The sequence below is a fragment of the Phascolarctos cinereus genome, unplaced genomic scaffold (genome assembly GCF_003287225.1).
Source record: "Phascolarctos cinereus isolate Bilbo 61053 unplaced genomic scaffold, phaCin_HiC Scaffold_5;HRSCAF=322, whole genome shotgun sequence".
NCBI classification, from domain to species: Eukaryota; Metazoa; Chordata; class Mammalia; order Diprotodontia; family Phascolarctidae; genus Phascolarctos; species Phascolarctos cinereus.
In genome coordinates, this window is record NW_027555958.1 from 297948626 (window position 1) to 297976093 (window position 27468).

At 48.2% G+C, this 27468-nt stretch overlaps 4 protein-coding genes across 6 annotated transcripts; all 4 read left to right on the forward strand.

Moving 5' to 3' along the window:
* Positions 1–1161: 1161 nt before the first annotated feature.
* On the forward strand, positions 1162–19498 carry HOXB8 (homeobox B8). Of its 3 annotated transcripts, XM_020997626.2 has the most exons (3): positions 1162–1885; positions 2697–2925; positions 14457–19498. In XM_020997626.2, the coding sequence occupies exons 1-3, from the start codon at positions 1462–1464 to the stop codon at positions 14512–14514; spliced, it is 711 nt and encodes a 236-aa protein (XP_020853285.1). In that variant the 5' UTR covers positions 1162–1461; the 3' UTR covers positions 14515–19498. The 3 variants fall into 3 exon arrangements, with proteins under 3 accessions (XP_020853285.1, XP_020853283.1, XP_020853284.1); XM_020997624.1 differs by lacking the exon at positions 14457–19498 and having other exon boundaries at positions 2694–3909; XM_020997625.1 differs by lacking the exon at positions 14457–19498 and having other exon boundaries at positions 2697–3909.
* On the forward strand, positions 5372–8798 carry HOXB7 (homeobox B7). Its single transcript, XM_020997629.2, has 2 exons — positions 5372–5901; positions 8447–8798. The coding sequence occupies exons 1-2, from the start codon at positions 5502–5504 to the stop codon at positions 8698–8700; spliced, it is 654 nt and encodes a 217-aa protein (XP_020853288.1). The 5' UTR covers positions 5372–5501; the 3' UTR covers positions 8701–8798.
* A 15-nt stretch (positions 19499–19513) lies between the features above and the next one.
* Positions 19514–21728, forward strand: HOXB6 (homeobox B6). The gene is made up of 2 exons (XM_020997628.2): positions 19514–20285; positions 21446–21728. Exons 1-2 carry the CDS (start codon positions 19874–19876, stop codon positions 21703–21705), a joined length of 672 nt encoding a protein of 223 aa, XP_020853287.1. The 5' UTR covers positions 19514–19873; the 3' UTR covers positions 21706–21728.
* A 1919-nt stretch (positions 21729–23647) lies between these two features.
* On the forward strand, positions 23648–27416 carry HOXB5 (homeobox B5). The gene is given in 3 exon segments (XM_020997620.2): positions 23648–25113; positions 25115–25442; positions 26146–27416. Coding segments are annotated over 3 exon segments (804 nt in total). The 5' UTR covers positions 23648–24885; the 3' UTR covers positions 26394–27416.
* Positions 27417–27468: the final 52 nt, after the last annotated feature.

Consider the following 27468-nt stretch of genomic DNA (forward strand, 5'->3'; position numbering starts at 1 on the left):
TGCCGATCGTGCCGGAAAAGCCATAATCATTTTAATTTCGCCATTGACACCCCCAACATCTAGCAATAAGGCGGAGGGGGCCGATCGAACCCGTGATTTTATAGCTGTAGAGGAAGGAACTCGTAAAATGCTAACAGCTTTTATGCGCTGTGGTATAAACAACAACAACAGCCTCGGCTTTATGGCGTTTTATAGTTTGTTAAAGAGTTTACAGCCGTTTTTGGGGGCCCTATTACAAAGCCAATTCCCTCCATACGATAGTTAAACCTTTATCAATAATAAGGAAATTGATCATTAAAACCTTAAATATGACGACCTCGTTTGTTTTAAAATATGTTTAGGAGAAGGAGCTGTATGATTTGATAACTTGTATTAAAATACCAATTACATTTATAGGACCTTTTAAAACTCGGCGCAATTAAACCGTGTTCTTTTACAGTTTTCCAAAGCGACCCTGACATTTAGAAAGACTCCAACTGCCTCGTTAAAATCGCGAAATTAACAGCGGGGCCTGACGCCTCCCAGTTTTTTTTTTTTCCTTTCCCTTTCCACGACTCCCCCACATCATTCTTTGGGGGTGGTCCTCGAAGGTATTTGATTTGTTGTGAGGCTAGATATATCTCATTAATGTAGGTAGTTAAACATATTTAATCCGTATTCTCTCTCTCTCTCTCTCTCTCTCTCTCTCTCTCTCTCTCTCTCTCTCTCTCTCTCTCTCTCTCTCTCCCTCCCTCCCTCTCCCTCTCCCTCCTTTCCTATCTTCTCCTTTCCTCTTCCTCTCCTTAAGTGTTTTCCCCTCTCTCTCTCTCTCTCTCTCTCTCTCTCTCTCTCTCTCTCTCTCTCTCTCTCTCTCTCTCTCTCTCCCTCCCTCCCTCTCTCTCTCCCCCTCCCTCCCTCCCTGTCTCCCTCCCTCCCTCTCTTGCTCTCGCCACCGCGCCGCGCTCGCTCGCTAGCTCAGTCCGGGAGGAGTACGGAGAAGCCAATAGGATGAGGGGTCTCTAATGGATGCAAATGATCATGAAAAGACAGTGCAAAATATGAAAGAACTCATTTGCAGGGAAGTAAATCACCGAAAACTGTTTATGAACTGCCGTCCCTTCTCCGAAATGTAAAGCGAGGAACTCTTTAAGTGGCGGTATATTTTTGTTTGGGGGTTGGGGGGGTGGGGGGGGAGGGAGGGTGAGTCTTCGCTACCATGCAAGCTTAGATTTTTTTTTTTTGACGATTATCCTGTCCTTTTATATTCCTGGAAATCACAACAAAGTGTTGCGGCTTCGAGATCTTCTTCGTCTTTTCTTTTTTTTTTTTTCCCTCTCTTCTTCCTTTCCCTCTCCTTGCCTGGTGAGGGGCACTAGAGCCGGTGATTCGTGTTTTTTTTCTCTCTCTCTCCCTCCCTTTCCCCCTCCCCACCCCCTCCCCAATAACCCCCAACACCGACGCCGCCACCAAAAATTCAATAAAATGAGCTCCTATTTCGTCAACTCACTGTTCTCCAAATACAAAACTGGGGAGTCCCTGCGCCCCAACTATTATGACTGCGGGTTCGCCCAGGATCTGGGCGGAAGACCCACCGTGGTGTATGGACCCAGTACCGGAGGCAGCTTCCAGCATCCGACGCAAATTCAGGAATTCTATCACGGGGCGTCCTCGCTCTCCACGTCCCCGTACCAGCAGAACCCGTGCGCGGTGGCTTGTCATGGGGATCCGAGCAACTTCTACGGTTACGACCCGTTGCAGAGACAGACGCTCTTCGGGGCCCAGGACTCGGACCTGGTGCAGTATGCCGACTGCAAGCTCGCCGCCGCCAACGGCCTGGGGGAAGAAGCTGAGGGCTCGGAGCAGAGCCCTTCTCCCACGCAACTCTTTCCCTGGATGCGACCGCAAGGTGAGGCTGCGAAAGAAGCGAGGAGTAAGGCTGGGAGGGAGACAAGAAGGACCGGCCAGCAGACGGCCGAGGGCAGGGGAAAACAGCCAGTCGATGGGGTACCGAGCAGGGGAGAGGGAGATTTTGTGAGTGTATGCGTGTGTTTTCACAAAAGGGAATAACTAAAAAACATTTCCTGAATCCATAACCCCACCCCACCCCCAACCTTTCTCCTGCTTTTCTTCTTCCATCTATTTTTGTAAACTGTTTTATGGGGCATATGGACAGGGTGATGGGAGTGGGGCTGGGGGTAGTGGTGGAGGACTCTTAACTTTTGCACTTGTAAATTGCTTTATAGTTTAATTACCCTGAAGAAACTTTTCTTCTCAGGGTAGAGGCTCTGGGGGCTTTTCAAGGTGGGTCGATCCCCCCCTTTTTTTTATTCTCTCCTCTCCACCTCCTTCTTTCCAAAGTTTATGGCGCATTTATATGATTAGGAACCCAGTAGCCCTCTCCGAAGAGGGCTCTGGGCAGTGTGTGTGGGGGGTGTCCCCCTTTTCTCTCCCACTTCTTTTGATTCGGTTGTATCTGACCCCCCTGCCCTCACCCCATAGGCATTTCCTACTCCCCTCTGCTGACCGTTGCCTCCACCCCCATCCCCCCTGCCCATCTCTCCCCACCCCTCGTCGAGAGTAAGATACTCTGTCTTTATTGTACTCTTCTCCTAGCCTGTTTCACGTATCTTTCAACCTTCTCTTCCTCTCTCCCCCCTCCCATCCTCCATTCCCACCTCCCCTCCCCTCTCTCTCCTCTCTTTCCCCACTCCCAGCAGCCGCCGGACGCAGGCGAGGCAGACAAACCTACAGTCGCTACCAGACACTGGAGCTGGAGAAGGAGTTTCTGTTTAATCCCTATCTGACTCGCAAGCGGCGGATCGAGGTGTCGCATGCCCTGGGACTGACAGAGAGACAAGTCAAAATCTGGTTCCAGAACCGGAGAATGAAGTGGAAAAAGGAGAACAACAAAGATAAGTTTCCCAGCAGCAAGTGCGAGCAGGAAGAGTTGGAAAAACAGAAAATGGAACGGGCCCAGGAGGCGGAGGAAGAGGGGGAAGGACAGAAAGCAGACAAAAAATAGCTTTGCCGACAGACTGCGAGGGACGGTGGATGGATTGGTCATGCGACACCCCTTTCCTTCCTTTCCTTTCCCTTCCCTAGCGGCGCCAGGGAGCCAGCAAGCTCCCCCTGCCCCCCCACTCCCCGCGTCTAGTCACCCTGCTCTGGCTGTAACCAGGCTATATGCATCACCTTTCCTGATCGACCTTTGATGCAACCGAACTATATGCAAAGTGCAAGTTATTCTAAGCAGGTTAGCAGCGAGGCAGCTTTCTCCGCCTGTGCCCGTTGTTTCTAGTGATAGTGTATCGTACTAGCTTCTGTATACCATAACTGTGAGTTCTCTTTGAGTTTCTTCCTTTTCTCTGAACGGGGCCAAAAAAAAATTATTAGAAAAAATAACGCAAAGGCCTCCCCCCGCTTTCAATGCTAGAGTCCCTTCTGTAAAAATTGGCATTGTGCAATTATGATTTTTTCTTTTAGTGGTTCTTTGTATTGACTGAGGTATCTATTTCTGATAAGTCATCCCAACAACATGAAACTGCCTATTTATGCTGTAGTTATCTCTGTCTCTTTCTCTCCCCGTCTCTCCCCGTCTTCATTGCCTCAATCTTTCCTTCCCTTCCTCTTTCCCCGATCCTCGCCTCCCTCTCGCTCGCTTTCTTTTTTTTCTCCCTTTGGTTGACAATTTCGTCTTAAGTGTTTCTCAAAAGAGGTTACTTTAGTTAGCATGCGCACAGTGGAACAATTGTTAAAGTGTTCTTAGGTTTACTGTGAAGAGAATGTATCCTGTATCCGTGAATTGCTTTATGGGGGGAGGGGGGACTAATTATATATTTTGTTGTGCCTCTATACTTTGTTCTGTTGTCTGCGCCTGAAAAGGGCGGAAGAGTTACAATAAAGTTTACAAGCGAGAACCCGTGACAAGACGGGGGCTGCTCTGTATCATTCGCTCCAGGATGCCTCAGAGAGCTAGGGGGACCCAGGCAGGGGGCTTGGCCAGCGGCGCCCAGTCCCAGGAGCAGAGGAGGCGGGGAAGTGGGGGAGGGTGAGAGGGGGACTGGAGGCAGGTGGTGGGAGCCCTGGGGCCTGAGGGGGATTTGGGGTGAGGGATCCCTTCTGTTTGATTGGAGAGCTGTGAGACTCTTGGGAAAGGGGGGTGCGGGTGAGCCAAGGGAATTCCTCTCCCTGTTTCCTCCTAGGCCCCCGGGTTTGCCCTCCTGCCCCCTGAGAAGGAGGCTACTGGGCTGGACTGTGGGACATTGAGGATTGTGTCTGCGGTATCTCCCCCCCCCCTTTGTCTAAGTATTTGTCCTCTGTGTCTATGTGTCTGTATAGCCAGAGGGCCAGAGGGAGGCTCCAGATACACAGAGATATTTCTATTTTCTGAGGATCGAGGAAGACGGTTGGGGGGGGGGGGGGGAAAGGGGCAAACGAGGGTGATTTCTTCCCCTTCCCCTCCTTTTCAGGGAACAGGTACCTTCCCAACTCTTGGAGATCTGTCCCCTGCGCTCAGGGCAGCAGCTGGCTGGCCTTTTCCCTTCAGTTCTAATGTTCCTGAGAAGGGAGCTTTCCTGCCTGCCTTGTGGAACAAGGAGATCAGTATGCTCAGGACCTTCCCCCCTCACTTCTTTCCACCACTTTTCTTCTCCTTTTTCTTCTTCTTTTCTCTCTTTCTCTCTCTCTTTTTTTAAGCTACACGAAGACCAAGAACTGATGCTCTAACGCTGCCCAACGCCTGTGGCTCGGAATACATAAATATAGCGTTGAATGGCATTTGAAAAAAAAAAGTGAAGTATTGGTTATCAATGGACTCATTTGTCTGGAGGGGGGAGGGGGTCGCTCCAGGAATGGCTTTCCCCTTGGCCCCCCCTCCCTCCTCTCTCACGCTCTGGAGGGAGTAGAATCGGGATCAACTCCCCCAAAGACATAGAGAGATTCGCCGGGATCAATAAAGATCTAAGCTGCTTTTCGCGTCCATTCGTCTCTCCCTTTTTTCTGTTCCAAGCCGGCGGCTGGGGCTGGAGGGATAGCGCCCGGTGCCCGACGTTCGTGTGGGTGCATGAGTGTGCATGAATGTGCGTGTGTGCGTGTGTGTGTGTGTGTGTGTGGTGTGGGGGAGGTGTCTGGGTCTCACCCCAGCCCAGCCTGGGCTCACACCCCCTTTTCGGGGCTTTCGAGGGCCCCCACCTTGTCCCCGGATCCCGGCCTGCGGCCCCCGCGCGCCCCCTCCCGGGGCCCCCTCGGCCGGGCCCGGTGCAGAAGGCTTGGGCCCTCCATTCATTATTGATCATATTTTATAAACCCAACGCCACCACAATTTTTTCCACATTACCGGGAGCCGTGGGGAGGCTGGACGACCATTGGAGGAGGAACCGTCACGTGGGCTGGAGTCACGTGGCCCACCGAGGAAAAAGGGGGTCCTTTTTGGTGTAAATCTGGACTCTAATTCCGTAATATATCAAGGAATCTCGTAAAACCGACACTAAAACGTCCCTGCCTACAAATCATCCGGCCAAATTATGAGTTCATTGTATTATGCGAATGCTTTATTTTCTAAATATCCAGCCGCAAGTTCGGTTTTCCCTCCCGGAGTCTTCCCCGAACAAACTTCTTGCGCTTTCGCACCCAACGCCCAGCGCCCGGGCTATGGAGCGGGCTCGGGCGCCTCCTTCGCTGCCTCCATGCCGGGCTTGTACCCCAACGGGGGGGGGATGGCGGGGCAGAGCGCGGCCGGCGTCTACACGGCCGGCTATGGGCTGGAGGCGGGTTCCTTCAACATGCACTGCGCGCCCTTTGAGCAAAACCTCTCCGTGATGTGTCCCGGCGACTCTGCCAAGGCAGGCGGCGGCAAGGACCAGAGGGAGTCCGACTTGGCCGCTGAAAGTAATTTCCGGATCTACCCGTGGATGCGGAGCACAGGTAATCCTCCAATTCGAGGAATCAGAATGAAAGAAGGGGAAAAAAAATAACCACCCAATCCCCACCCTTCCCTGAACCCCCACCAGCCTTCTTTTCCTCTCCCTTTCTCCCCCTCCCTCAACAAGAGGTTGTCTTCTTACACCTCCCTAAATACCTCACCACCCTCCCTGTTCTGTTGTCTACTGGAGAATGGGCTGCTTTTCTGCGGCTGCAGAATAGGTCTTTCCTGAGGGTCCCTCAAACCTCAACCCTGGCCTGAACCTCCAATTCGAATATTTCTCCGGTACCATATAGGGCCTTTTGCCTTTCCGAAAGGACCGCTCTCCTCTCTCCGTGGCTCTGGAGCCCCTTAGCTCACCGCTTCCCCCCCTCCCCCCCATCCCTGCCTTTTAGCTTTAAATATTAATCAGCTGCGCCAGGACTGGCTCGGGGGAGGCGGTTTGTCTGGGTGAGAAAGGCTGGGGTTTGTAGGAATAATAGCCATTAGATTCCCCCCTCCCCTCGGCAGTCTCAATCTCCCACCCACCCCATTTCCCTGTTGGTGATTTCATCTCTCTGGGTGTGTCGCTCAACCCCTGTCTTGAAAGGGTCGGGGGAGGGGAGGGGAAAGGAGAATGGCAGCTAAGAGACAAGCCCCCCCATCTTCCCACCCAACCCTTCTCACCCATTATTCTAATTTGGGTGGGCATCAGGGTAATTAGAGGTGGGTTCCCTAAACCGTGATGGAGAAGGTTAAATGAGGCCCAGGATGAGGAGGAATAGGGAAAGGGGGCTCAGGTCCACTTGGGGACCAAGCAGTTTGAGAGGGAGAGGGAAAATGAGAAACATGAGGAGGGGCCACCCTCCATGAATTTGGGATAGAAGGTGCATTAGAAGCCTCTCAGAGTCAGCCCTCATCCTTGGTGTGTCAGGTGTATGTATTCCTGCCCTGTCTCATTCATTCCCACTTGGGAGGTGCTGTCAATTACATCCAAGAAATAAGTGGCTAAGAAGTTTGTTACTTTGGTTAAAGGAAAGTAACCTGCCAGCGTATAGAGCCTAAAGCCAATGAACAAAACTGGTCCCCAGGAGAATTTCCAACAACAGACCAAGTTGGAAGGCTGGCCCCAGGGGGCTGAGGGGAACTCATTCATTCCTGGAAAGCTCAATTCTTGCAGGGTCTTGCTCAGTCTCCTCCTGGCCCCAAACTACTCAGAAGAGGTCAGTGTTGGAAACTTCATTGACTTTCTTTATTCAGGAGGAGAATTTGGGCCCTTGGCTCTTGTTCTGGAGGGGTTACCAGGGTCCTGGCCTGAGAGTGTGATGGAGGTAATGTTGGGAAGCATAGAAATCGGGCACTGGGCACTTTGAGAGCATTGCTCCCTGCTTGGTCAAACCTGCAATTCCTAGATAATTATTGGTGGTCAAATTCCCCATTACCTGCTCTATAATTCATCCATGTTTACAGTTGATTTATCAAAGCCCAAATTTTTCTGCTCATAAACATTTCAGCTGGCTTTTATCTGACTTTAAATTAGGGCCCCTTGGCCCCTCCACCACCCCCTAAGTCCTTTGCAAACTGCCTGGCCCAGAGACCTCCCTTAACTCAAGCCCAACTACACCTCCTTCAAAGGGGGCTGGAGTCTTTAGAGTGCCTAAGTATGTGTAGTGGGAAGGAGGAACTCGGCCTGGACTGGTAAGATCTCCCCTATCTTGTCCATTCACCTTCCAAGAAGAACGCTTAATAACTGTTCTAGACTGCTCTCCCTCTCACTCCCCCTTCCCCAGGCTCAGCTCACAACTGTGATTTCTTTGGAGTGCTCCACTGGGAGAGTTGGCATGTGGGGAGGGTGGGAGGCCTGGCAAGACCTTTCCCTGAAATAGCTACTAGAAAATAATCATAGTAAACCCAATGCAAACCAACTCCAGGCCTCCATCTGTCGTTCTTTCCTATTGAACTTAGCTTTATTTCTCTTCCCAACAAACTACAGGGCTGAGGAGTAAGCCTGGGAAGCTTTGGACTCCTTTTGTCTACTCTTCTCCTCAAGGAGAAAGAAATATTGTGGACCTGTAGGCTCCTTCCTTGGACGCTCCAATTCTGGGGATCCTTTCTCTGGCCTTTTAGCTTTCTCCAGACTGCAGGAAAAGTAAAAGCCTCTGAGTCCCAGAGAGAGAGAAGACTGATCTGGGAAAGAACCTCTATTATCAAGTGGTTGGGGACTCCCCATAAAAAGAGGGTGTGTGTGTGTGCAAAATGAATCAATTTCCCTGGGATAAATTCGATCTTCCCAGGCTCTCCCTGGGAGAAAGATTCACTGATTATCTGAATAAAATGGGAGTCTTCATTGCCTCATTCGTGGTCTGTAGAAATGTGTATGTGCCTTTGGTAATACAGAGAAGTTTGGGGGAATTAACTTGAGTTTTCAGAAAGTGGGTTTGAGTACAGGAGGGTAAAAAGGTCTTAATTCTGCCCCATTATGAAATATAAGTAGGAAGTTTGTGGTGGGGTGGCACCCGATCAGTTTCGATAGCTGATTCCATTTCTTCCCCTCAATTTACTTCTTAGGGACAGACCGCAAAAGAGGCCGTCAGACATACACCCGCTACCAGACCCTGGAGCTGGAGAAGGAGTTCCACTACAATCGTTACCTAACCCGGAGGAGACGCATCGAGATCGCTCACGCCCTATGCCTGACCGAGAGACAGATCAAAATCTGGTTCCAGAACCGACGGATGAAATGGAAAAAGGAGAACAAGACCACCTGCCCCAGTTCCAACAACCCAGATAAACCAGAGGCTGAGGAAGATGAGGAGGAGTGAGAGACAGAGAGAGAAAATGAGAAAAGAGAGAGAGGAAAGGAGAGAGAGAGAGAGAGAGAGAGAGAGAGAGAGAGAGAGAGAGAGAGAGAGAGAGAGAGTCCATTCCGTAAAATGAACCAAGAAAAATAAATTAAGAAAAAAATAAAGACTATTTAAAAGGAAGAGTGTGAAAGAGAGCGTGTGAAAGAGAGAGGTCAACCTTTATGGTTTCTTAACACTGAAAAAAAAATACTACCTATATTAAAGTTCATTCGAGGTTTGTTTTGTACATTAGGAGAATAATATCTACCTACCCGTTATGTAGCTTTTCGGAATATACCGTTTCTTTTCTATTGTGGGTCTATTGTAAGGTCTTTGTAAAACTTCCTGTTTGTATTCACCCTTTAACGGTATCTTTGTGGATTTTGGGTCTGGAGTAATATGTGGTTCTCTTCCCCCCCCCCCACCTCCTATTCCTAGTCTTGTCCTTCCCGGAACCCGTCTGTTCCTTTCAGGGTAGGGGGCTCTGGAAAAGCTGTTTAGAGAAAGACATTGTTTATATAATACTTAGGAAACGGGAAGAAAAACAGTTCTCTTACCTGCGTCTTTTATCCCACTTCTGCCCCCTCACCCCCCTCCGTATTTGTTCGTGGCAGTGCCGTGATTGTCTGCAAATTTTACATGTTTGAAAGGTATTAAAAATATAATGAAAATAAAACAAAACGAAATAAAATAATAAAAACAAAACCAGGGGCCATTCTTCTTCGTCTCTTTATAAATATTCGTAGGCTGCAAAATGTCTGGGCAGCTTGGCCCTCTCAGCCTCAACATCTCCTGGAGCTGGCTTCTTTTGGTGTGTGTATTTTTAAAAATACCTTTTCTCTTTGGATCTGAGGCCTGGGAAGCAGGTATTTCCTTTCCCAAGGGCCTTCCTCCCACATTTTCTTGTCCTTTCCCTAAATCTCTAAGCCTTCCGCCCCACCTCTACCACTTAAGAGTTTTTATCTCAGTTACCATTTACTTTTTTCTGTCTTCAAACGAAGTCTGAGGATAAAAACAACAATACACGAAGAAAGAACAAACAAAATTCTAGGTCTCAGAAAGCAAACATTAAAGGGGAGAAGGGAGAGACTGAAAAGTGCGGCAGTAAGAAAATAAAATACATGGTTTTTTTTCTCCCGAGTCACCCTGAGAGGACGATGCAGGGAAGAAGGCTTAGTTGGTTTTGTGTGGAGATGAGTTTATTGCAGACCGAAAGTCCTTATTTTATTATCGCCAAATCCTGTTCCACATCAAAGTAGGGAAAGCCAATGAGGGCAATTAGACGGGGAAATCAAGTGCCTCAAACCAGCTTCCTTTTATTAACCGCCTTCCTGAGCAAGCTCTGTTTCGGCCTTAATTTCTTTTATTTGATTTCATTATCTTTCCATTGGGGTGTGCGTGTGTGTGTGTGTGTGTGTGTGTGTGTGTGTGTGTGTGTGTGTGTGTCTGTGTCTGTGTGTGTATGGAAGCAAGAAAAAAAGAAAAGGAGGAATGAGAGGAAAGAAGGAGGAAGCGAGTCCTAAGAGGGCACTAGTAGACTTGGGGTTTGAAGAGCAGGTCAGTTGGAGCCTGGATTCCTTAGACCGGGGAGGCAACCGCAATGCGTCAGTCGGGGAGGGCCTCCAGGCTCCTGCTGGCTCCCCACTTCCTCAGTTCCATTTCTAATGGTCTCGAACGTGGTCGTACTTTCTTAAATCTATCCGAAGAAAGAGAACAGAAATAAGGTCTTTGTTTTCCTCCTAGTTTAAAACACGCAAAAAATCCCTGAGTGTTGGGAGGCCAAGGAATGAAGGTGTGTGTGTGTGTGTGTGTGTGTGTGTGTGTGTATTCACATAAACATATATACATATACACACATACATTTCTAATAAGAAATATAATTATTCTCAAGCAGAGGTCTCCAGCAGTGCCCAAAGTATATTGGGCATCCATTCAAATTGTAGGGTGTATTATTAAATAGTCTAGATTAGTTTTATATTAACTCCAAAAAAGCACCAAAAGGAGAAAAAGGGAAAGCAGGGAAGAACAGAGGAAAGAATATTTGAGTGGACTTTTTTTTAACCATCCTTTTAAATTTTGCCTTTTCTTTTAAAGGAGCCATTTCACCCCCAAAGTCTCCAAAATCCCACTTGGCAGTCTGGATTTCTTCCTAAAATCTTGTCTTTCCACTTCGACCTTAATGTCGTCCTGCCCGGTCTATGCCCCACCTCCTAAAGCGGAACTTCAGGGGTTCGTGTGAGACAGTTTGGGGGTGTCAGGCCTAAGCCGCTACTACCATCTCTATCCCTATTTGTGTTATTCCCTCTCCCGAAGGGGAGAATTTGGGCTACGATCGAAAGAACAGGAGCTTTTGGAGCACCCACTCTGGTGGCTGTCTTCCAGCCTGTTGGCTAGCATTACAAACCAGATTTCGGGGTGGGATAAAGGGAAATAGGGGGTTTAGGATACTCTGCGGCAGCCCTTTGAAGCTTTCACTATTCTCTAGAATTGTAACAGCAAACAATATACATAAATTTGTGTATATGTGTGTGTATACTTGTATATACATATATATATATATATATACATACATACATACATATGAGAAAGGATTGTGGGTGTGTTGTGGTGTTGTTGTTGTTTTTTAATTTAGTAGTGGGGGTGGATCCTTAGGGAACCTAAATAGGCAGAAGAGACTTCCTTTCACATCTCGCCCCCCTGGTGTTCCCCTGCTCTAAAACTCTTCCCCCAAATCCTTGCCCCTTCTTTTATTGGGGGTGACCCAAAAAAGAAGAAGGAGAAAAGAAGATGGCGACTGAGAAAAGGACTGCTGTTGGAGCAGCCATGAAGAAATGCAATAAATTCCTTGTTGTTTTATGAAAATTTACAACTTTGTGATAGAAGTTTATGAGTGGTTGAATCCAGCGATTGGCCAGCGCCGGTCATGTGGACGGGCAATCGCGAACATGAACTTTTATCATTTCCCTGGTGGTTATAATGCAGTATTCTTTTGGACACCACACCTTGGGTCGGAGCAGTGTCGTCCTTTAGGGCTCTCGTCTCTTTATATATATATATATATGTATATATATATATATATATATATACATATATATATATATTTTTTTTTAAACTTCGAATATCAGCTCAATAGGCTGAAGAAGAGGGAGAAAGGGAGGAGAGGGAGAGCGAGAGCGAGAGCGAGCGAGAGAGAGAGAGAGAGAGAGAGAGAGAGAGAGAGAGAAGGGGGGTGATTATTACACAAAAGAGAGAGAACCAAAAATAATTTTAATTTCTCAGCTAATTTGCTTGCTGATTTGGGATTTTTAGTAGCCATGGAGGGGAAATGGAAAATCTGCCCGGACCGCAGCCTGATACCATTTTTCAAAGCCAGAACTTACTCCATTTTCTATGCAAATGACAGAAACGCAAGGAGCTGTCTCCCAAGTCACAGAGAGGGAAGCGACGGCTCTCAGGTTGGGACAATATTATCTAGAAGCTGAAAGATAAACCGAACGCTTCTCCCCCCTCCCCACACCCTTTTATCCCAGGGAAAAAAATTATGCGGTCGTCAAAGGTAAGGGAACGCTCTACGTTTTGCTTTTCTATCTTTCGTTTCTAATGATTTTTTTTCTTGAACTTGTGGATATGTCCAACCCCATCCCCTCACTTCCACTCCTCCTTAGGAAGGTGGATCTGAACCCCCAGGCTCAGGGTAAATGGAGAACACAATTTCCGGGGAATTCTTTTGCGGGGGGGGGGAGTTGGTTCTAGAAGGAAGGCCGATGTCAAAGGAAGGAGGAAGAATAAAGAGAGACAGTGAAAGGAAGAAGAGGAAAGTTTTTTGTTGTTTTTTTTCTTTTTTTTTAATCGTGGAGAAAAAGAATATGGGGAGAGAATACCAAGAGGGTTAGGTGGGAGAAGATTTACCCTGTCTCTCTGCTGTTTAAGTATATAATCAGTTCTTACCTCACTAGACTCTGAGGGTTCAAGTCCCTCTTCACGCCCTCTTCATTTGTACCAGTTGAGTTTTTTTCCCCGAAGCTGGGTTTTCAAGGCGTCCAAATGGAGTTGGCATGGGAAACAGGCTGGATTGGGGAAGATCCCTGGAGGCCCCGATTCCGAAAAGGGTGGCAAGAGCTGGGACCCTGTCTAAGGGCGGGGAACTGGCTGAGGAGAGAGAAGGGTGGAAGGGATAAACAGTTCACATTAATAGCTTCATTATTTCTTTTTCTGGGAAGATTTTGACATTAAAAGTGATGGGTGAAGGGCAGGAAGAGGGTACCTGAACTCAAAGGAAAAAGAACAGAGCATTCCAAAGGTTTTGCCTATCCCTAGTTATTCTGTGATCTGTTTATGTTATTGCATATATGATGTTCGTCTCATTTATTATGTGGTACTTTGCGTTGATATTTGTTTCGGTGTGTGCAGAAAATATTGATTTTTGAGTCTTCTATGCCAGTAGTTCTAAAAATTCATGGGCTTGAACGTTATGGGGTTTTTTTAAGCGAAATTGTTTCTATAGCTAATGTATCTAGAGATATAAATGCCTGATTTGCCAAAGTGGAGTCTGTTAATCTCTGGGGCAGGAAATCAGGGTGGATTCTGACTTTTCCGTCTGTCTCTCAGTTTAGGCAGAAAAACTGTTTATGTGGCTTTTGATTTTGATTTTCCAAACACGTCTTTCTCGTCACCATGGAATAGGAAGAAATCAAGGTTAGCGACAGAGGTTCTGAAAATAGTAGTGGGGTCGAAGGAGGCATGAGCCAAGGTTTGAAGTGTTAAAAAAATGGCATCTGGGGGGTCCTTGTATAGAAGCTAAAGAGAACCGAGACATGTGACGTGTGAGTATGGAGGCCAGGATGGATTTGGGAGTTAGTGTCGTCTGTAGGTGTGTGGTATGCACTCCCTTCCCTCCCCCCCACCTCATTCTTCAAGACTAGACATGGAGTATTTCCCTCTCTACTTTGTGTTTCTCGTCCAACTTGGGATGGAGGAAATGGGAAAGATATCTGCGCCCCAGTCGTACTTCAGGGCACCCCCCAAAGAGCGAGCTGCGGTAGCCACTTGTGGCAGCAGAGATGTTAAAGAGTAGGGCTGGCCAACCTGGGTTGAGCCTCTGTGCTGCTCTAGTGGCCTAGGTCGACTGAATGTCTATGAATAAGACAGGTAAGTAGCTGGCGTAAGAATGTTCTGCGTATAAACATGGTATTTGTTGTATATTTTAAAGAAGGGTTTAAGAAAAACCATAGAAAGGAAAGGTCCTCTTCTCTGGAAGCCCTGTTGGGTTATAAATCGCCCTTTTAACAGTTCGCTTTGGTCCAAATTATGCAGTTTGCTGCCATCTACTGTCTAAAGAGAGACAGCTTCCCGCTGTTGAAGATACTTGCCTTCACTGAATTCTATTGAAACTACTCGCGGAAGATGAGTGTGTTGCGATTTCCACTCCTTCCCTTTTCTGTTCATTTTCTTCACATGACAAACTCCTCTCTCTCCCTCCCTCCCTCTCTCTCTCTCTCTCTCTCTCTCTCTCTCTCTCTCTCTCTCTCTCTCCCTCTCTCTCTCTCTCTCTCTCTCTCTCCCACCCCCTCCTCCCCGCTCTTCATTTATTCACGACTCAATCTATTTCCTAAGGCAAAGGGATCTATTTGCCCTTTACCTCAATACAGGCCAAATCACGAATGCATATAAAACTCATTTCCTTGAAACGGATTTATTAAAGAAATAATGTTGGACTGAGGAGGATGAGGAAGGAGGGAGGGAGAGAAGGAGGGGGAGAGAGAGAGAGAGAAAGAGAAAGAGGGAGAGGATTAGAAATTAAAGACGTAGGAGCTGGAACGTTACTGGACGGAGGTTGGAAAGGTATTGCTGCAGGTTGGGAGGAGAGAGGTGATCAGAGGTTGACTGATATTCAGCTGCAAAAGGTTTATTTGATTTTCGTGCTGGCCAAGTGGGCCAAAACGAGGAGGAAGGGAACGTGGGGCTCCTCTGGAGGTTGCTGGCCCAGAGCAGTTACAGTTGGTTGTCAAAAGACAGACTGGGTTTGTTTTTTTCCTTGGTTGGCCAGCGCATTTTACTGGTTCTTTGGTGGTGGTGGGAGAATAACACATAGTTTCCTGGCAACTGTTGGTGTCTAAAACAGTGCGTCGCTCCCTACTCCCCACCCCCACACCCCTCTAGAAGTTGAAATGAATGCAAATCGTGCTTAAGAAAAATACACTCAATGTATTCGTTTGTGTATGGTTGTTTGTATGAGGGGAGAAATTAATAATAAATAACTTGCTCATTTCCCCCCCTGCAGAACCTCCTTCCCCTTAACCATGAAGTATTTTGCCAAAGGCATTATTGGGGTTGGGGGAAGCAATGATTATGTGGGCACTTTTGGATTTTTGCCCCGTCTCTTGAGTTACTGATTAGCTCAGGCCTTTCACAATTGCAAGGAGCAGGCTTTGCCTGCTTCCTTTCAAGGTGCAATCCACCCCCTTAGTAACTTGGCCAGGGCCTTAGCTCTGGGGTATGAGGGGGTGAGTGGTAGCTGTGACAAATTCCTTATCCCCAAAAACTTCAAAATAGGGTTCAGGAGTTAGAGAGTATTAGCAATACTTCAAAATAGAGTAATTCAGGGTCTCAGCTACCCAGGCTAGGCGGAGCAGAAACAAGAGAAGAACAGGGAGAAATTGTAGGGATTTTCCCTGTAGGGACTGTTGGAAGGGGCACCCCTGTTGTTCTGGGGCTGTCCAGGGCTCTATAACTAGAGCCTCTGTCCTTTCAAGATTCTTGTTCATGTGAGTAGACTTTATGGCCTCAATAAGTTCCTTGATTTAAGGCCACCGCTGTGCTGTCACTTGAGGGGGCTGAGGGAGTAAAGGGCACTTAAAAGGCTCTATTCCTTTTCTACTGGAAGGGAAAACTCAGGTTCTACTTTCAGGATTATCCTGAGATGAAGGTGAGGGTGATAATGAGGAAGAGGATGAGGGTGGGGGCTGGGAAGTGAAGAAGGCTTCATATCTGTGACTCTGGGATTTGGAGCAATCTGGAAGAGGAGAGGAGAAAGAGAGAAAGGGGTGAGCTTCGTATAAGCAGCCCCAAGGAAAATAAGAGACCCAGTACCAATTTCCATAACGTAAATTAGGTCGTTTTATGGCACTTAGGATTTAAGGCCATCTTATAGAAAACTCTTATCTGATCTTTTCCCATGCTATTCTGCCTTTGTTTTCCATAAATCTACCGATTTTGCTGTAATGTAGAGTGGCTCCTGGCTTTAAGAATAGTTTGTGGGGGGAACCGAATTCCTGGGTGGGATTGGGTGACTAGAAGCCTAATTAAAGTTCCTTAACCCAAGGAAGGTTGGGCATCCTGGAGAAATCTAGTGACTCAAGGGAAGGTGACTGACAGTCTCTCCAGTTTCTATGTACTCTCACTTTTCTCCTTTTCTGAACCAGATTGGTGGGAGATTTATACCAGCCAAAGAAGCACAATTTAAGAGCAACTAGCAGGAGACACAAATGCTTGTGTGTACATATGGCCATAGTATACTATATTCAAAATTAGCCCTACACATTCCCAGATAGCTAAACTAGATAGACAGTAGTATTGTAAGATTAATGTATACTAGATGAGAGGTTTTAAATCTTTTTCTTTGAACCCCTTTGACAGTCTGGGGAAGCCTATGAACCTCTTCTCGTAATAATGGTTTTAAATAATTGTAGGAAATGCGAAATTTCAATTAGAGATTAATAATAAAGATGTAATTCTTTCCCACCAAGTTTCACAGACCCCCTTAAATCTACTTATGCTCCCTGAAAAAGTCAATGGACCCTAGGTTGACACCCCCACCCCAGGTGCATGTATGGTTATCTATCTATCTGTGTGGTTACTTCAGACTTTGGCGCGCGCACACACACACACTGTTTGGCACATCCACATTTGTAAACTGAGCTACGGACCGGTAGAGATACTCCCATCAGGCACAAATGTATGTACGTGTCTATTTACTTATGCACTCGCATCTACAGACAGATCGACACAGCTACAAACAGATCCACTAAGATTTGACTCCAGACCCTATTGTGGCTCAGACCAAGCACTCCCGGCCTGGTCTTTATCCCAAACAAACGGATCAGACGAATAAACGCCCATAAATACTTCTCGGCTTAGATAAGAGCAATGAGCCGAAATTTTCTTTCATGGCCGGCTCCAGGCGCCCCTGGACCCCGGCAGTTGCGACTGACAGCCCGACAGGCAACTGTCGAGAGTGGGGAACTTAGAGATTATTGTTGTTGATGATAGAATTTTCCCAGCTCTTCCTCCCTCTCCCTGCAGTCCTTACAGCTCCCAGAAAACAAGCCACTACCACCCTCAAGATGAGAAGACCAACTCTCAATGTCTTCTCTAATGATAACAAATCAAGAGAGAAAGGGGTGAGGGCTGGAGGGCTGCTGTCGGTGGAACTGTCCTCAATCCCAGGTGGTCTTTGCAGGGGAGGGGGGAAGAGAACACATAGCATCTTCCCCTGACTCTCTTCAGAAACTCAAATAGTTCTCATCACCACCAAGTAGATAAAATCAGTTTGGGTTAACTACTGATTCATTCAATTATCAGGAATCCAACTGTCCAATAGCAATGGGGAGTCAGATCGATAACTGTCTTTTGAGCTTTCCTCCCACCTCCACTTTCGCCAAATCTTTTTCTTTTGGTTTTGTTATTTAAATCTTCTAAGTCTGATAAAAATGACAAACTGGAGCTGGGGACCACAGAACTAGAAAGCTTGGGGGGTAAAGTCTGGTCTAGAAGCCTGGAAGTTCTCTGTGTCCTTTGATATCTCCGCTGCCGCTTTTCTTCTGACCAACTTTTCCACTAACTCCACACCTTCCCTCCATCCTTCACACACAAAGTCAGCCCTGTGGCCCTTGGTTTTCTCCTGCCTTGTCTTCCTGCCACCCCAATTCCTTGCCTAAATGGTTGCTTTTACTTGGGCGAGGGTCCGGTTCCCACACAAAGCGAGACCGTGACGTGAGGCGAGCTAGAGGCTAAGCAGTTAAGCACAGATAAGCTGAGTTCACCCTCTGCTGCCTAAGCTGCTTTTCCCCGATTGTCTAGGGGTGGCCCATACTTCCGAAAAGCTGTTGTCTGTGACAAGAGTGATTCCCTTGTGTAAGCAGAATGTTTTAAAATTTATTAACTTTGCAATATGAGTCCAGATTTACAAATACTCAGCTTCTCTGGAGAGAAGGGGGATGTGAGACAACAGACAGTGTCCAAAGCTTGGGCAGAATTCTTTTGGGGTTGCATACCCTAAAGGGCATGGAATGGAGAAGGAGAATTTCAGAATTTGAGGCAGAAAGATAGACCCAGAAGGGATTTGAAATTGCTGAGGATAGATAATTGGGGTGGGTGGGGAGGAGAAATCCCAATGTATTTTCTCGCTCATTCCACGTAAGACTAGTTCAAATTACAGACCTTACCTCCCCCTTCACCGAACAAACAATCAAAACGCCAGAGGATAGATTCTCTAAAACCTAACCAGCTCCTCCGAGAAAACTGGAGGAGGAGGAGGAGGAGATTTGGTTGCGGCAATTCCTTATCCCCTAGGAGCACGGAAGAATTTGAAGAGACACTATCAAGTGGCGGGAAATTGTCAGCACTTTACTGACCTTTAAAAAAAATCCTAATGCCCTGAGCTTTCTCAAAGAACTTTTTTTTTGAGGGGGGTGTAAGAATTTATGGACCAGATATTTAACTTTCTTGGGAAGTGGGAAGGAACGACGAAGGACAGAATCTGGAACAGAGAGATAAAAACCAGGCGACGGTCCCCTTTTTGCCTTCTCACCTTCGACTACGGAAAGGGGAAGAGCGAACACCCCTACTTCCAGTCCCCCTATCTTTGATAAGATCTGCTAAGAAGGACAGTGAGAAACACCTCTTTGCGACTACTATCTTCCTCTAGGGAGGAGGGCGACTGTGACCCAGAGGGCATAGTAAAAACTCGAAAGGGTACGGTTCAGGATGGGGTACCCTTCAGTAGTCTCCATTTCCCCCACCACCACGAGCACCTTCTTCACCGTTTCGTCTCTACCCCCGGCCCCCACTTCCAGCAGCTGGGTTCCAATCGGCTGTTTCCACTCCCCCTGCCCCTTACGCACAAAGAATTGGGGAAAGGCAGGAATTCGAGACCGGGGCTGGGCTGAAAGCTGGCGATCAGATAAACAGGAAAGACGATTTTTGAAATCAGGGCCGCGGTCCCCCCCCCTTCCTGAAAGCGAAGCTAATTAGACAGCTGAGAACTCCGCTCCTCTCCTACCTCCATTTAAAAAAAGAAGGGAAAAAAGAGAAAATAAAACCTTTTCTCTTCAGTCCATCTCAACGGGGTACTCGAATCTTTCCTCCCCAGATATTTCCCTTGGGGGAACGGAGGTCAGGAGGACTGCAGGGATTAACTTTTCTTACAACAATTAACTTTTCCCCATATCCTATGGTGGAGAGGAAGGGGAGGAACAGGAGCAGGAATATATTTATTTCATCATTCTGAGATGGGGGGGGAGTAGTCTTTTTTCCAAGTTCCCCCCTCTCATACCTCCTCCCCACCCCCACCTCTTAGCGATAACAGACGCCTCTTTCGCAGCTCCTACGTAGGTGGGGAAGGGTGCGTTCTGTTTCTGTTGTTGAGTGAAAGGAAAAGGGAGAGTGAGACAGAGAGAGAGAGCGAGAGCGAGAGCAAGAGAGAGAGAGAAAGAGAGGGAGAGAGAGAGAGAGAGAGAGAGAGAGAGAGAGAGAGAGAGAGAGAGAGAGAGAGAGAAAAGAAGAAGAAGAGGAGGAGGAGGAGGAGGAGGAAGAAGAAGAAGAAGAAGAAGAAGAAGAAGAAGAAGAAGAAGAAGAAGAAGAAGAAGAAGAAGAAGAAGAAGAAGAAGAAGAAAGAGGTTGATAGGTTTGTGCGCCCGGGTCCCTCGTGCGAGCCCTGCTCCTCATGGGTGCTATTTGGCAATTCCTGCTTCTGCTATTGGTCAGTGTTTGATCATATGGTTGTATTTCCTTCTGTCCCTCACTGGCACCTCGCCATCCCCCTTCAGCTAAAACCCAATCTCGGATATACTACTAATAGCTAAGGCGCTCGGACTATAAAACACAACAAATCATAAAAGCCCGCTCAGCAGCACCGGCCGCGCCTCCCCTCCCAATGAGTTCCTATTTTGTGAACTCCACCTTCCCAGTTACTCTGTCCAACGGACAGGAGTCGTTCCTGGGTCAGCTCCCGCTGTACTCCTCGGGCTATGCGGATCCTTTAAGACACTACCCCGCGGCATATGGAACCGGGGCGGTCCAGGACAAGGGCTTTGCCTCTTCTTCCTACTATCCACCGGCGACCGGGGGATACGCCCGGGCTGCTGCTTGTGACTATGGGCCAGCCGGCTTCTACAGGGAGAAAGAGTCCTCCTGCGCCCTCTCCAGCAGTGAAGAGCCTACCCCCTTCCACCCCGAGCCGAGGAAGTCCGACTGCGCCCAAGACAAAAATGTTTTCGGAGACAGTGAGGATCAGAAGTGTTCCACGCCTGTCTATCCCTGGATGCAGCGGATGAATTCATGCAACAGTGAGTGAGGCTTTTCAATACTTTTTTCCCTCCCCCTGACCCTTTAGCCTGTCTGGGCCTGTCTGGGCCTGTCCCTCCCCACAGGAACAGGAAACAACCCGGGGCTCTCATCAAGCATTCACCACCCCCTCCCTCATAAGCCCGGGGACTCCCCCCCCCGAAAGGTGTGTTTTGAGGGGGGAGGGGTTCCAGGTAGGCAGAGAGTGAAGATGGGTCTCTCACTTCTCACAGTTGGAGTTCTAAACTTTGTAGTCTCTCCCTTCCTAGACAGTCAGAGAGAGGCACTGGGGAGGAGGGTGGGGGAGTCGGAAAGAAGAGAAGGGAAGATTACCACTGAGGAGGAAAGGGGAAAGGGTCCCTGCTACCTGCCTTTCTCATCTCCCCCCTTCTCACGACCCCTTTCTCTTACTCCCATGTATCCGGCCCCATTAGAAATGGAATGAGTCTTGTCTTGGTGGGGAGCGGGAGGGAGGCAGGCAGTAAAAACTGAGAAAGGGAAGCTTGAGGCTAGGGGTCTGTGCTCCACGGAGCATAAAATAAAGGTAATCCTAGAGAGGAAAGGTAGAGAAGGTGTATCATAGAGATCCTGTCTCCTCATTATCAAGGGGATAAGGAGAGACCAAGAGAGGCGTCTGTATCAGATCAGATTATTTGTTGTCTTTGAGTCCCAAATTGATGTCCATTAGCAGGACAAGAAAGTGTCGGACCGTTAATGCAGAGTATCACGGATCGATTCACGTCATTGTGGATTAAATGGTCAAATCTATCACCAGTTGGGAGGGGGAAAGGCTAGCCATCTGGAAGTGAAGTGGAAGAGGCTGGAGGGGCAGAAGAAGTACAAACACCTGACTAGCACATACCTAATCCTCCCCACCCCTCCCCAGCAGCCTTGTAGCCTCAGGTAGGATCCCCCCACAGCCACAAAAACAACGAACTCCTCAACTCGAGGTGAGGAAGAAGGAACTGAGAGCAAACCAATGAGGCCAGGAGGTTAGAGGGTAGGTGGAGAGGCAGATGACCTGAGGAGGGAGGGGGAACTGTGTCAAGGCCAGAAGAGAAGGCAACTCTACTCCTCTGAAGTCAGGGTCCCCAGAGAGGAGTGGGAAGGAGGGAACAGAGAGTGGGTGACCGTGTCCTAATGTCTTCTTTCCACGTAACAGGTTCTTCTTTTGGGCCCAGCGGGCGGCGAGGCCGTCAGACATACACCCGCTACCAGACCCTGGAGCTGGAGAAGGAGTTCCACTACAATCGTTACCTAACGCGGAGGAGACGCATCGAGATCGCGCACGCCCTGTGCCTGACCGAGAGACAGATCAAAATCTGGTTCCAGAACCGACGGATGAAATGGAAAAAGGAGAATAAGATGCTCAACTCTTCCCAGCTCAGCCCGGAGGCAGAGGAAGAAAAGCCCACAGAGTGATCTCCAGGAAGGACCGGGACAGAGGGAGGGAGGGAGGGAAGGAAAGTGAAGAGGAATGGCAGGGGAGGTGGCTGAGGTGGGGGAAACGAAAATAAGCATCATATTATCATATGCCTTCGTGGGAGGGAGCAGGAAGAGCGTGAGTGAGAAATTCTCGAGCACCTCAGAGAGAGGCTGGACTAATTCCATTCCCTGTGGAGCTCCCACCCTGCAGATTACTCCCGTCAGCTACTAGCCACTAGAGCTCCAGATTGGCCCCCATTCCAGGGTTTCTTCTCTGTCTCTTACATCTCTAACCCTCCCACGAAAGCTACCTGGGGTCCCCAGTTTGTGTACTCCGGTTGAGAACCGAAAGGAACTCGCTCATGTTGTGTTTCCCGGAAGCAAAGCAAATCGCTGTTTTCCGTGTCTTGTCTTCATTTTGTACAGTGTCCCATGCACGGTTGAATAAGAGATTTGGTTTCCCTTTTGAGAGGGGAGGTCTCGAGGGGGGGGGCCTCCCCCTATCCCTCAGACCTGTCGCCTCTTCCCCTCCCCCCTTAATCCACTGGAAGGAGCACAGACTACCTAAGAGGAAGAAGAGCAGCCGCAGAAGAAAAACAAAGTTCTATTTTATTAATTTTTCTATGTGTTGTGTTGTAGTTTTGTCTTAGCTCTCCGACGTGAAATACTGCGGTAATAATAATATTATTATTAATATCAATGATAATAAAAATGTGAAAACTCTGCCGGTCGTTGACACCCCCCCACACTTCTTTCTTTCCGGGGAAAAATAGCCCCCAAACAGTCTGAAGACAATCCCAGTGGGCCGCCGGCTGGTTGCAAGTAAACCCCGATGTAACGCCCAGATTCTCCGGCGGGGTCACTCGCTTGGCTCGGATGAGGCTGATAGGCTGGGCAAGACAGAATTCGGAAATTACAACTGAGACAAATATATTCAGTCCCAATGCCTGAAGCCTCCCTCCCCAACCCTCTTCTCTTGGTTACATTTCACATTAGCTCCAAGATCACCGCAGACTCTGGGATGGCATTCACAGCCTGAAGTCCGACTTTCTTTTTTCTTTTCTGCTCCCCTATTTTATCTCCAACCCGACAATTGTGTTAAGGAATCCCACCCCTACCCCACCCCCATACATTATAAATCCGCGGAGCAAGGGAGAGTGATTCCCCCAAGGCTTCGAGGAAGGCTCGCCAATGCTGGGGCTACATCTTTCCAACATCTGTTCTCTTCTTTCGCTTTCTCAAACCTCGGGGCCTCTGTCTATGACTGTCCAACCTCATCCCCCACCCCCCCCCCCCGCCCTTCTCGCCTTCTCGCCTCCTCGCCCCTTACTTGTTTTTTACTAACGAACCCAGGGCCAGGCTGAGGACCCAGAAATCTGGGCGGAGAGGATCAGGGCCCCAGGAATAAAAGCTATAGAGAAAGAATCTTCGTGAGTTGAGTTGTTCCTTTTCCCTTCCACTCTCCTCTTCTTCCCTAGTCTGAGAAGGCACAGAGGAGACACAGAAAGGCTGGTTTCTTGCCTGCCTAGCCTTGAGGTTTGGGGTAGAGGATTTGATTTCCGCTTTGCTCCTCAGTTCCCGGTCAGAGCAGTCAATTCATCTGCGACTTGCAAACAGGAAGCCCGGGTGACTAGGAGAGCTTCATTACGGTTTTTCTCTTCGTTTCTTAGAGCAGATAGTGATCAGGGAAGGTGATAGGGAAGGGGAGAAGGGAAATTGTCCTCTGCTCCCTCAAAAAACACCAAGTCTGACCTGTCACTTTCCTCCTGCCAAAGAAAACGGGAATGATGTCCTTCCTTCCTTCCACCCTTCCTTCCTCCCTCTTCCTCTTCCTTCTTTCCTTCCTTCCTTCCTTTTTTCTTTTGCAATCTAGGCAGAAGCTTCTCCAGCTTTAGGGCATTTTGTGATCGCTAGGGCTCTTTTCATAGTCCCTAATTATTATAATTGTGTCACTTTCAATATGGCACGTAATTACGATTTGCAAGCAAGCTCTGAAAATTCCAAAACTGTCTGGAAATCTAACAAAGCATCGCAGGAGTCCACAAGCTCAATTCTGCCAAGCTCCACTGGATTGTGGGCAGATAGGAAAGGAAAGGTAGTCCTCGAGTCTTTTTTAGGCCCAAAAAAGGATTTGGAGCCTCGGAACCTCTTTTCTCTTCCAATTCACTCACTAGAGGTTCCACCAGCGTCTATATTCTGAAATCTTCATTCTTCCATCCAAATTAACTGTCAGTTACTTATCTCACTATTCTCCTACTATCTCCTTCATAATCAACTTGACTTGCTTCTGTATTTCCCCTTTTCCCTTCCCCTGGACAGGACTGGGGTTTTGGGTAAGAATAGAGGACAGGGGTCCAGTCCCAGATTTTCCTGGAAAGTAAAAGGGCTTGCTTGCTTGCTCTTTTGGAAGTCCCTCCTATAGTCTCCAAATCCTTTTCCATGTCTACCTTAATACTTAAGAGATTTCGAACCAAGACCAAGCCTGGGTTCTCCCAATCTTGGAACCTTATGGAAAATCGGTTGAAATAGTTATTTCATACACACTCTCCCTTCCCCCACTGGGAAAAAGCATGAGAGTTAGGGGACTAAGAGAAAGAATGTTAGCATTCTGAGCTTCGCGTACACATTTAAAAGGAGAGATAACAGAAGATAGAGTAATGTCCCCCCTGTAAGAAGGGTCAACTCAACACCATTCTCAAATGATTGTACTTCCCCCGTCTTTGCTCTTTTCCTCAGTCTCTTTTCCTCTTTCCTCAAGGGAGGGAGGCAGCCGCCATCACGGCCTCCGCCTGCACTTCCAACTATCGCCGGGAGGTGGCGAGCTATGCTAAGAGGCTGCTTCGAACCTTCTCCCTGTTTCTCCCCTTCGGTTTTTTTCTTTTTTTTGGAAGGCTTGCATTGAATCGGCCCTAACGATTCTCAGATCGTCATTATTTGTAACCATAGAGCATGAATTACCTCTTGAGGTCATCAGCGAGAATTTACGACTGGTCAACAAAAGCACGTGATTCCCCAACGCCCCCCCATCCCCCCTTCTTACCCCCCCCCCATATTTGGCCGCATACATAGCAAAACGAAGTACAGTGCATTGCTATAATTCATTAATACATCATAAATCGTGAAGCACAGGGTTATAACGACCACGATCCACAAATCAAGCCCTCCAAAATAACCCAAATGAGCTCTTACTTTGTAAACTCGTTCTCGGGGCGCTATCCAAATGGCCCGGACTATCAGTTGCTAAATTATGGCAGTAGCAGCTCTTTGAACGGTTCTTACAGGGATTCTGCTACCATGCATACCAGCTCTTACGGCTACAATTACAATGGGATGGATCTCAGCATCAACCGCTCCTCAGCCTCCTCCAGCCACTTTGGGGCGGTGGGGGAGACCTCGCGTGCCTTCCCCCTCGCCCGGCCAGGAGTCCCGGTTCAGGCAGGCTTCAAGCTGCTCCCTGTCCTCTCCTGAGTCCCTGCCCTGCTCCAACAGCGACAACCACGGAGGCAAGCCCTCTGCCTCGTCCCCCTCCGACCAGGCGACCTCTGCCAGTTCCAACACCAATTTTACAGAAATAGACGAGACCAGCGCGTCCTCGGAGCCCGAAGAAGCAAGTCAGTTAAATAACAGCAGCTTAAGCCGAGCCCAGACAGAACCCATCGCGACCTCCACAGCGACAACGGAGGGACAGACTCCACAAATATTCCCCTGGATGAGGAAGCTGCACATTAGCCACGGTATATTTTTGATTTTTTTGTTTTTTTTTCCTGGGGGGGGAGGTGGGAAGAAAATCGTGTCTGTTTTCTTTTACGTTTGAAGGAAGATGAGATGATGGTGATTTTTAAAATATATATGTAAATAATATATTTTAAGGGAGCGAGGTCTTTGAGGGCGTCCCTGTAGCTTGGGAGAGAGAATCAGACGAGGTTCTCATGGGGGTGGGTATATTTTTTAAATTATTTTTATGACTGGATTTCTCTTTTCTCCTGGCTATATTTTCTTGGTGTTGAGGGGTGGGGGTGATGCTGCCTATGAAATCATCATGTGCCGTCCCCCCCCAATATTAAGTGAATCTTTGTGGGGTGAGAAAGGCGGAGGCAAGCTGGGGGGGGGAGAAGGGATAAAATGGCACTATCCGGGCAAAAGTCCGGTTGTCTACTCTCCTCCCCGGAGGAGCGGAGGACGAAAACCCAGGCAAAAGGCGAGGCAGGGAGTGAGGCAGTAGACAAAGCGAGCTTAATTCGCCTGCAGAGATGGATATTGGGGGGGGGGGGCTCTGAAAACCAGCCAGGATTTCGGCGTCTGGCGGGGGGGGAGAGGAGTTTCAACGCACTGGTGAGCTGGGTGCAGGGTACGTTAGGGTCCCCCCCCCCAAGATCTCTCCTCTCCTTAACCGGAATAACCTTGCAGTCTCGCTGCCCTGTTGTCTGTCTGCTCCAGATATGACCGGCCCGGATGGAAAAAGGGCACGAACCGCTTACACTCGCTACCAGACCCTGGAGTTGGAGAAAGAGTTTCACTTCAATAGGTATCTCACCCGCCGGCGGAGGATAGAGATCGCCCACGCTCTCTGCCTCTCGGAGCGGCAGATTAAGATCTGGTTTCAGAACCGCCGGATGAAATGGAAGAAAGATAACAAACTGAAGAGCATGAGTTTGGCTACTGCCGGCAGCGCCTTCCAGCCCTGAATTCTGGAGGAGCCCAAACCCACAGTCAATCCCCCCACCCCCCCAGTTCCTCCACACACAGTCAGTCTCCAGGCGCCGGCCTCTTCCTTTCTGTCGCTCTCTGTGGACTTAGAACCGACTCCTAATGCGGTAGAAGCGAACGCGCCACAGCATTGCTGTGGCTTGAGATTTTCCGTTCGGTCTTAGGTCCTCCTGCCCCTTCCCTACCTTCCCACAACCTCTTTGGACTGGTTATTATTGTTATTATAATTAATAATTATTATTATTTCCCACTCCAAGCCCTCCTCTACCCCATCAGTGTTTCTGAATGTTCGTGTCCGTGATTGCTTCTCCCCCCCAAAAAGGAAAGAAACTCGCATGTTTAATGTGAATTCCCCTCCCCTTTCTGTGTTCTAACTTATTTATAAAAGGAGGATGGATACATTTGCGTTTATAGCTTGGAATCTCTGTACTTGAACTGCAGTTGGGTGTAGGTGGGGGCCTGGGATGGGAGAGAGACGTTCAGTGGGGACGAAAGGAAAATAATCTCAGATTAACTGCCAATATAGGGGAAAAAAAGATATAATATGTACATATATTTTTCTCCCCCTCTCCCTTTCTCCTCTTCTCATCCAGGCCTGGATCTCCCTTTTTGCCTAATCCTGGGTGGGACTGTGGCAGAGGGATAGGCCTGGAACTGGTCAGAAGGGGATATTAAGGTGCAAGTCTCAGTCTCAGCAAAAGAAGCCGGGACCTGAGACTTTGAGGAAGCCAAAAAAAAAAAGGGGGGGGGAAGCCTGATCAAATGGAAAATCTAGGTGTGTATCAGGCCAATCTTCAAGGCCCCAGGGTGTGTAAATATTGGAATACTTAGGTTCGGGTGAACCCTCTCCCCAATCCTTCTGCCCCCAAGACCATTTGTAGTCAGCCGAGTGGATGCTGTGTTCTGTGTGAAATCTGTCTTTGCCGGAACGTCTCAGTGATACGCTTTTTGTATTTGTTTGTAGCTTTTCTTGAAGTCGAATAAATGTCTCTCCTACTCCACCTCCCTCATCCTGGTCTTTTCTTGTCTGGGCCTCTCTCATCGGCTCCAGCA

Bases quoted from the DNA above. Each gene is read 5' to 3' on its own strand.
- HOXB6 (XM_020997628.2), top strand. From the start codon at position 19,874: ATGAGTTCCTATTTTGTGAACTCCACCTTCCCAGTTACTCTGTCCAAC. The intron at 20,286-21,445 runs GTGAGTGAGGCT...TCCACGTAACAG, and splicing joins GCGGATGAATTCATGCAACA to GTTCTTCTTTTGGGCCCAGC.
- HOXB8 (XM_020997624.1), top strand. From the start codon at position 1,462: ATGAGCTCCTATTTCGTCAACTCACTGTTCTCCAAATACAAAACTGGG. The intron at 1,886-2,693 runs GTGAGGCTGCGA...CCCCACTCCCAG, and splicing joins TCCCTGGATGCGACCGCAAG to CAGCCGCCGGACGCAGGCGA.
- HOXB7 (XM_020997629.2), top strand. From the start codon at position 5,502: ATGAGTTCATTGTATTATGCGAATGCTTTATTTTCTAAATATCCAGCC. The intron at 5,902-8,446 runs GTAATCCTCCAA...TTTACTTCTTAG, and splicing joins CCCGTGGATGCGGAGCACAG to GGACAGACCGCAAAAGAGGC.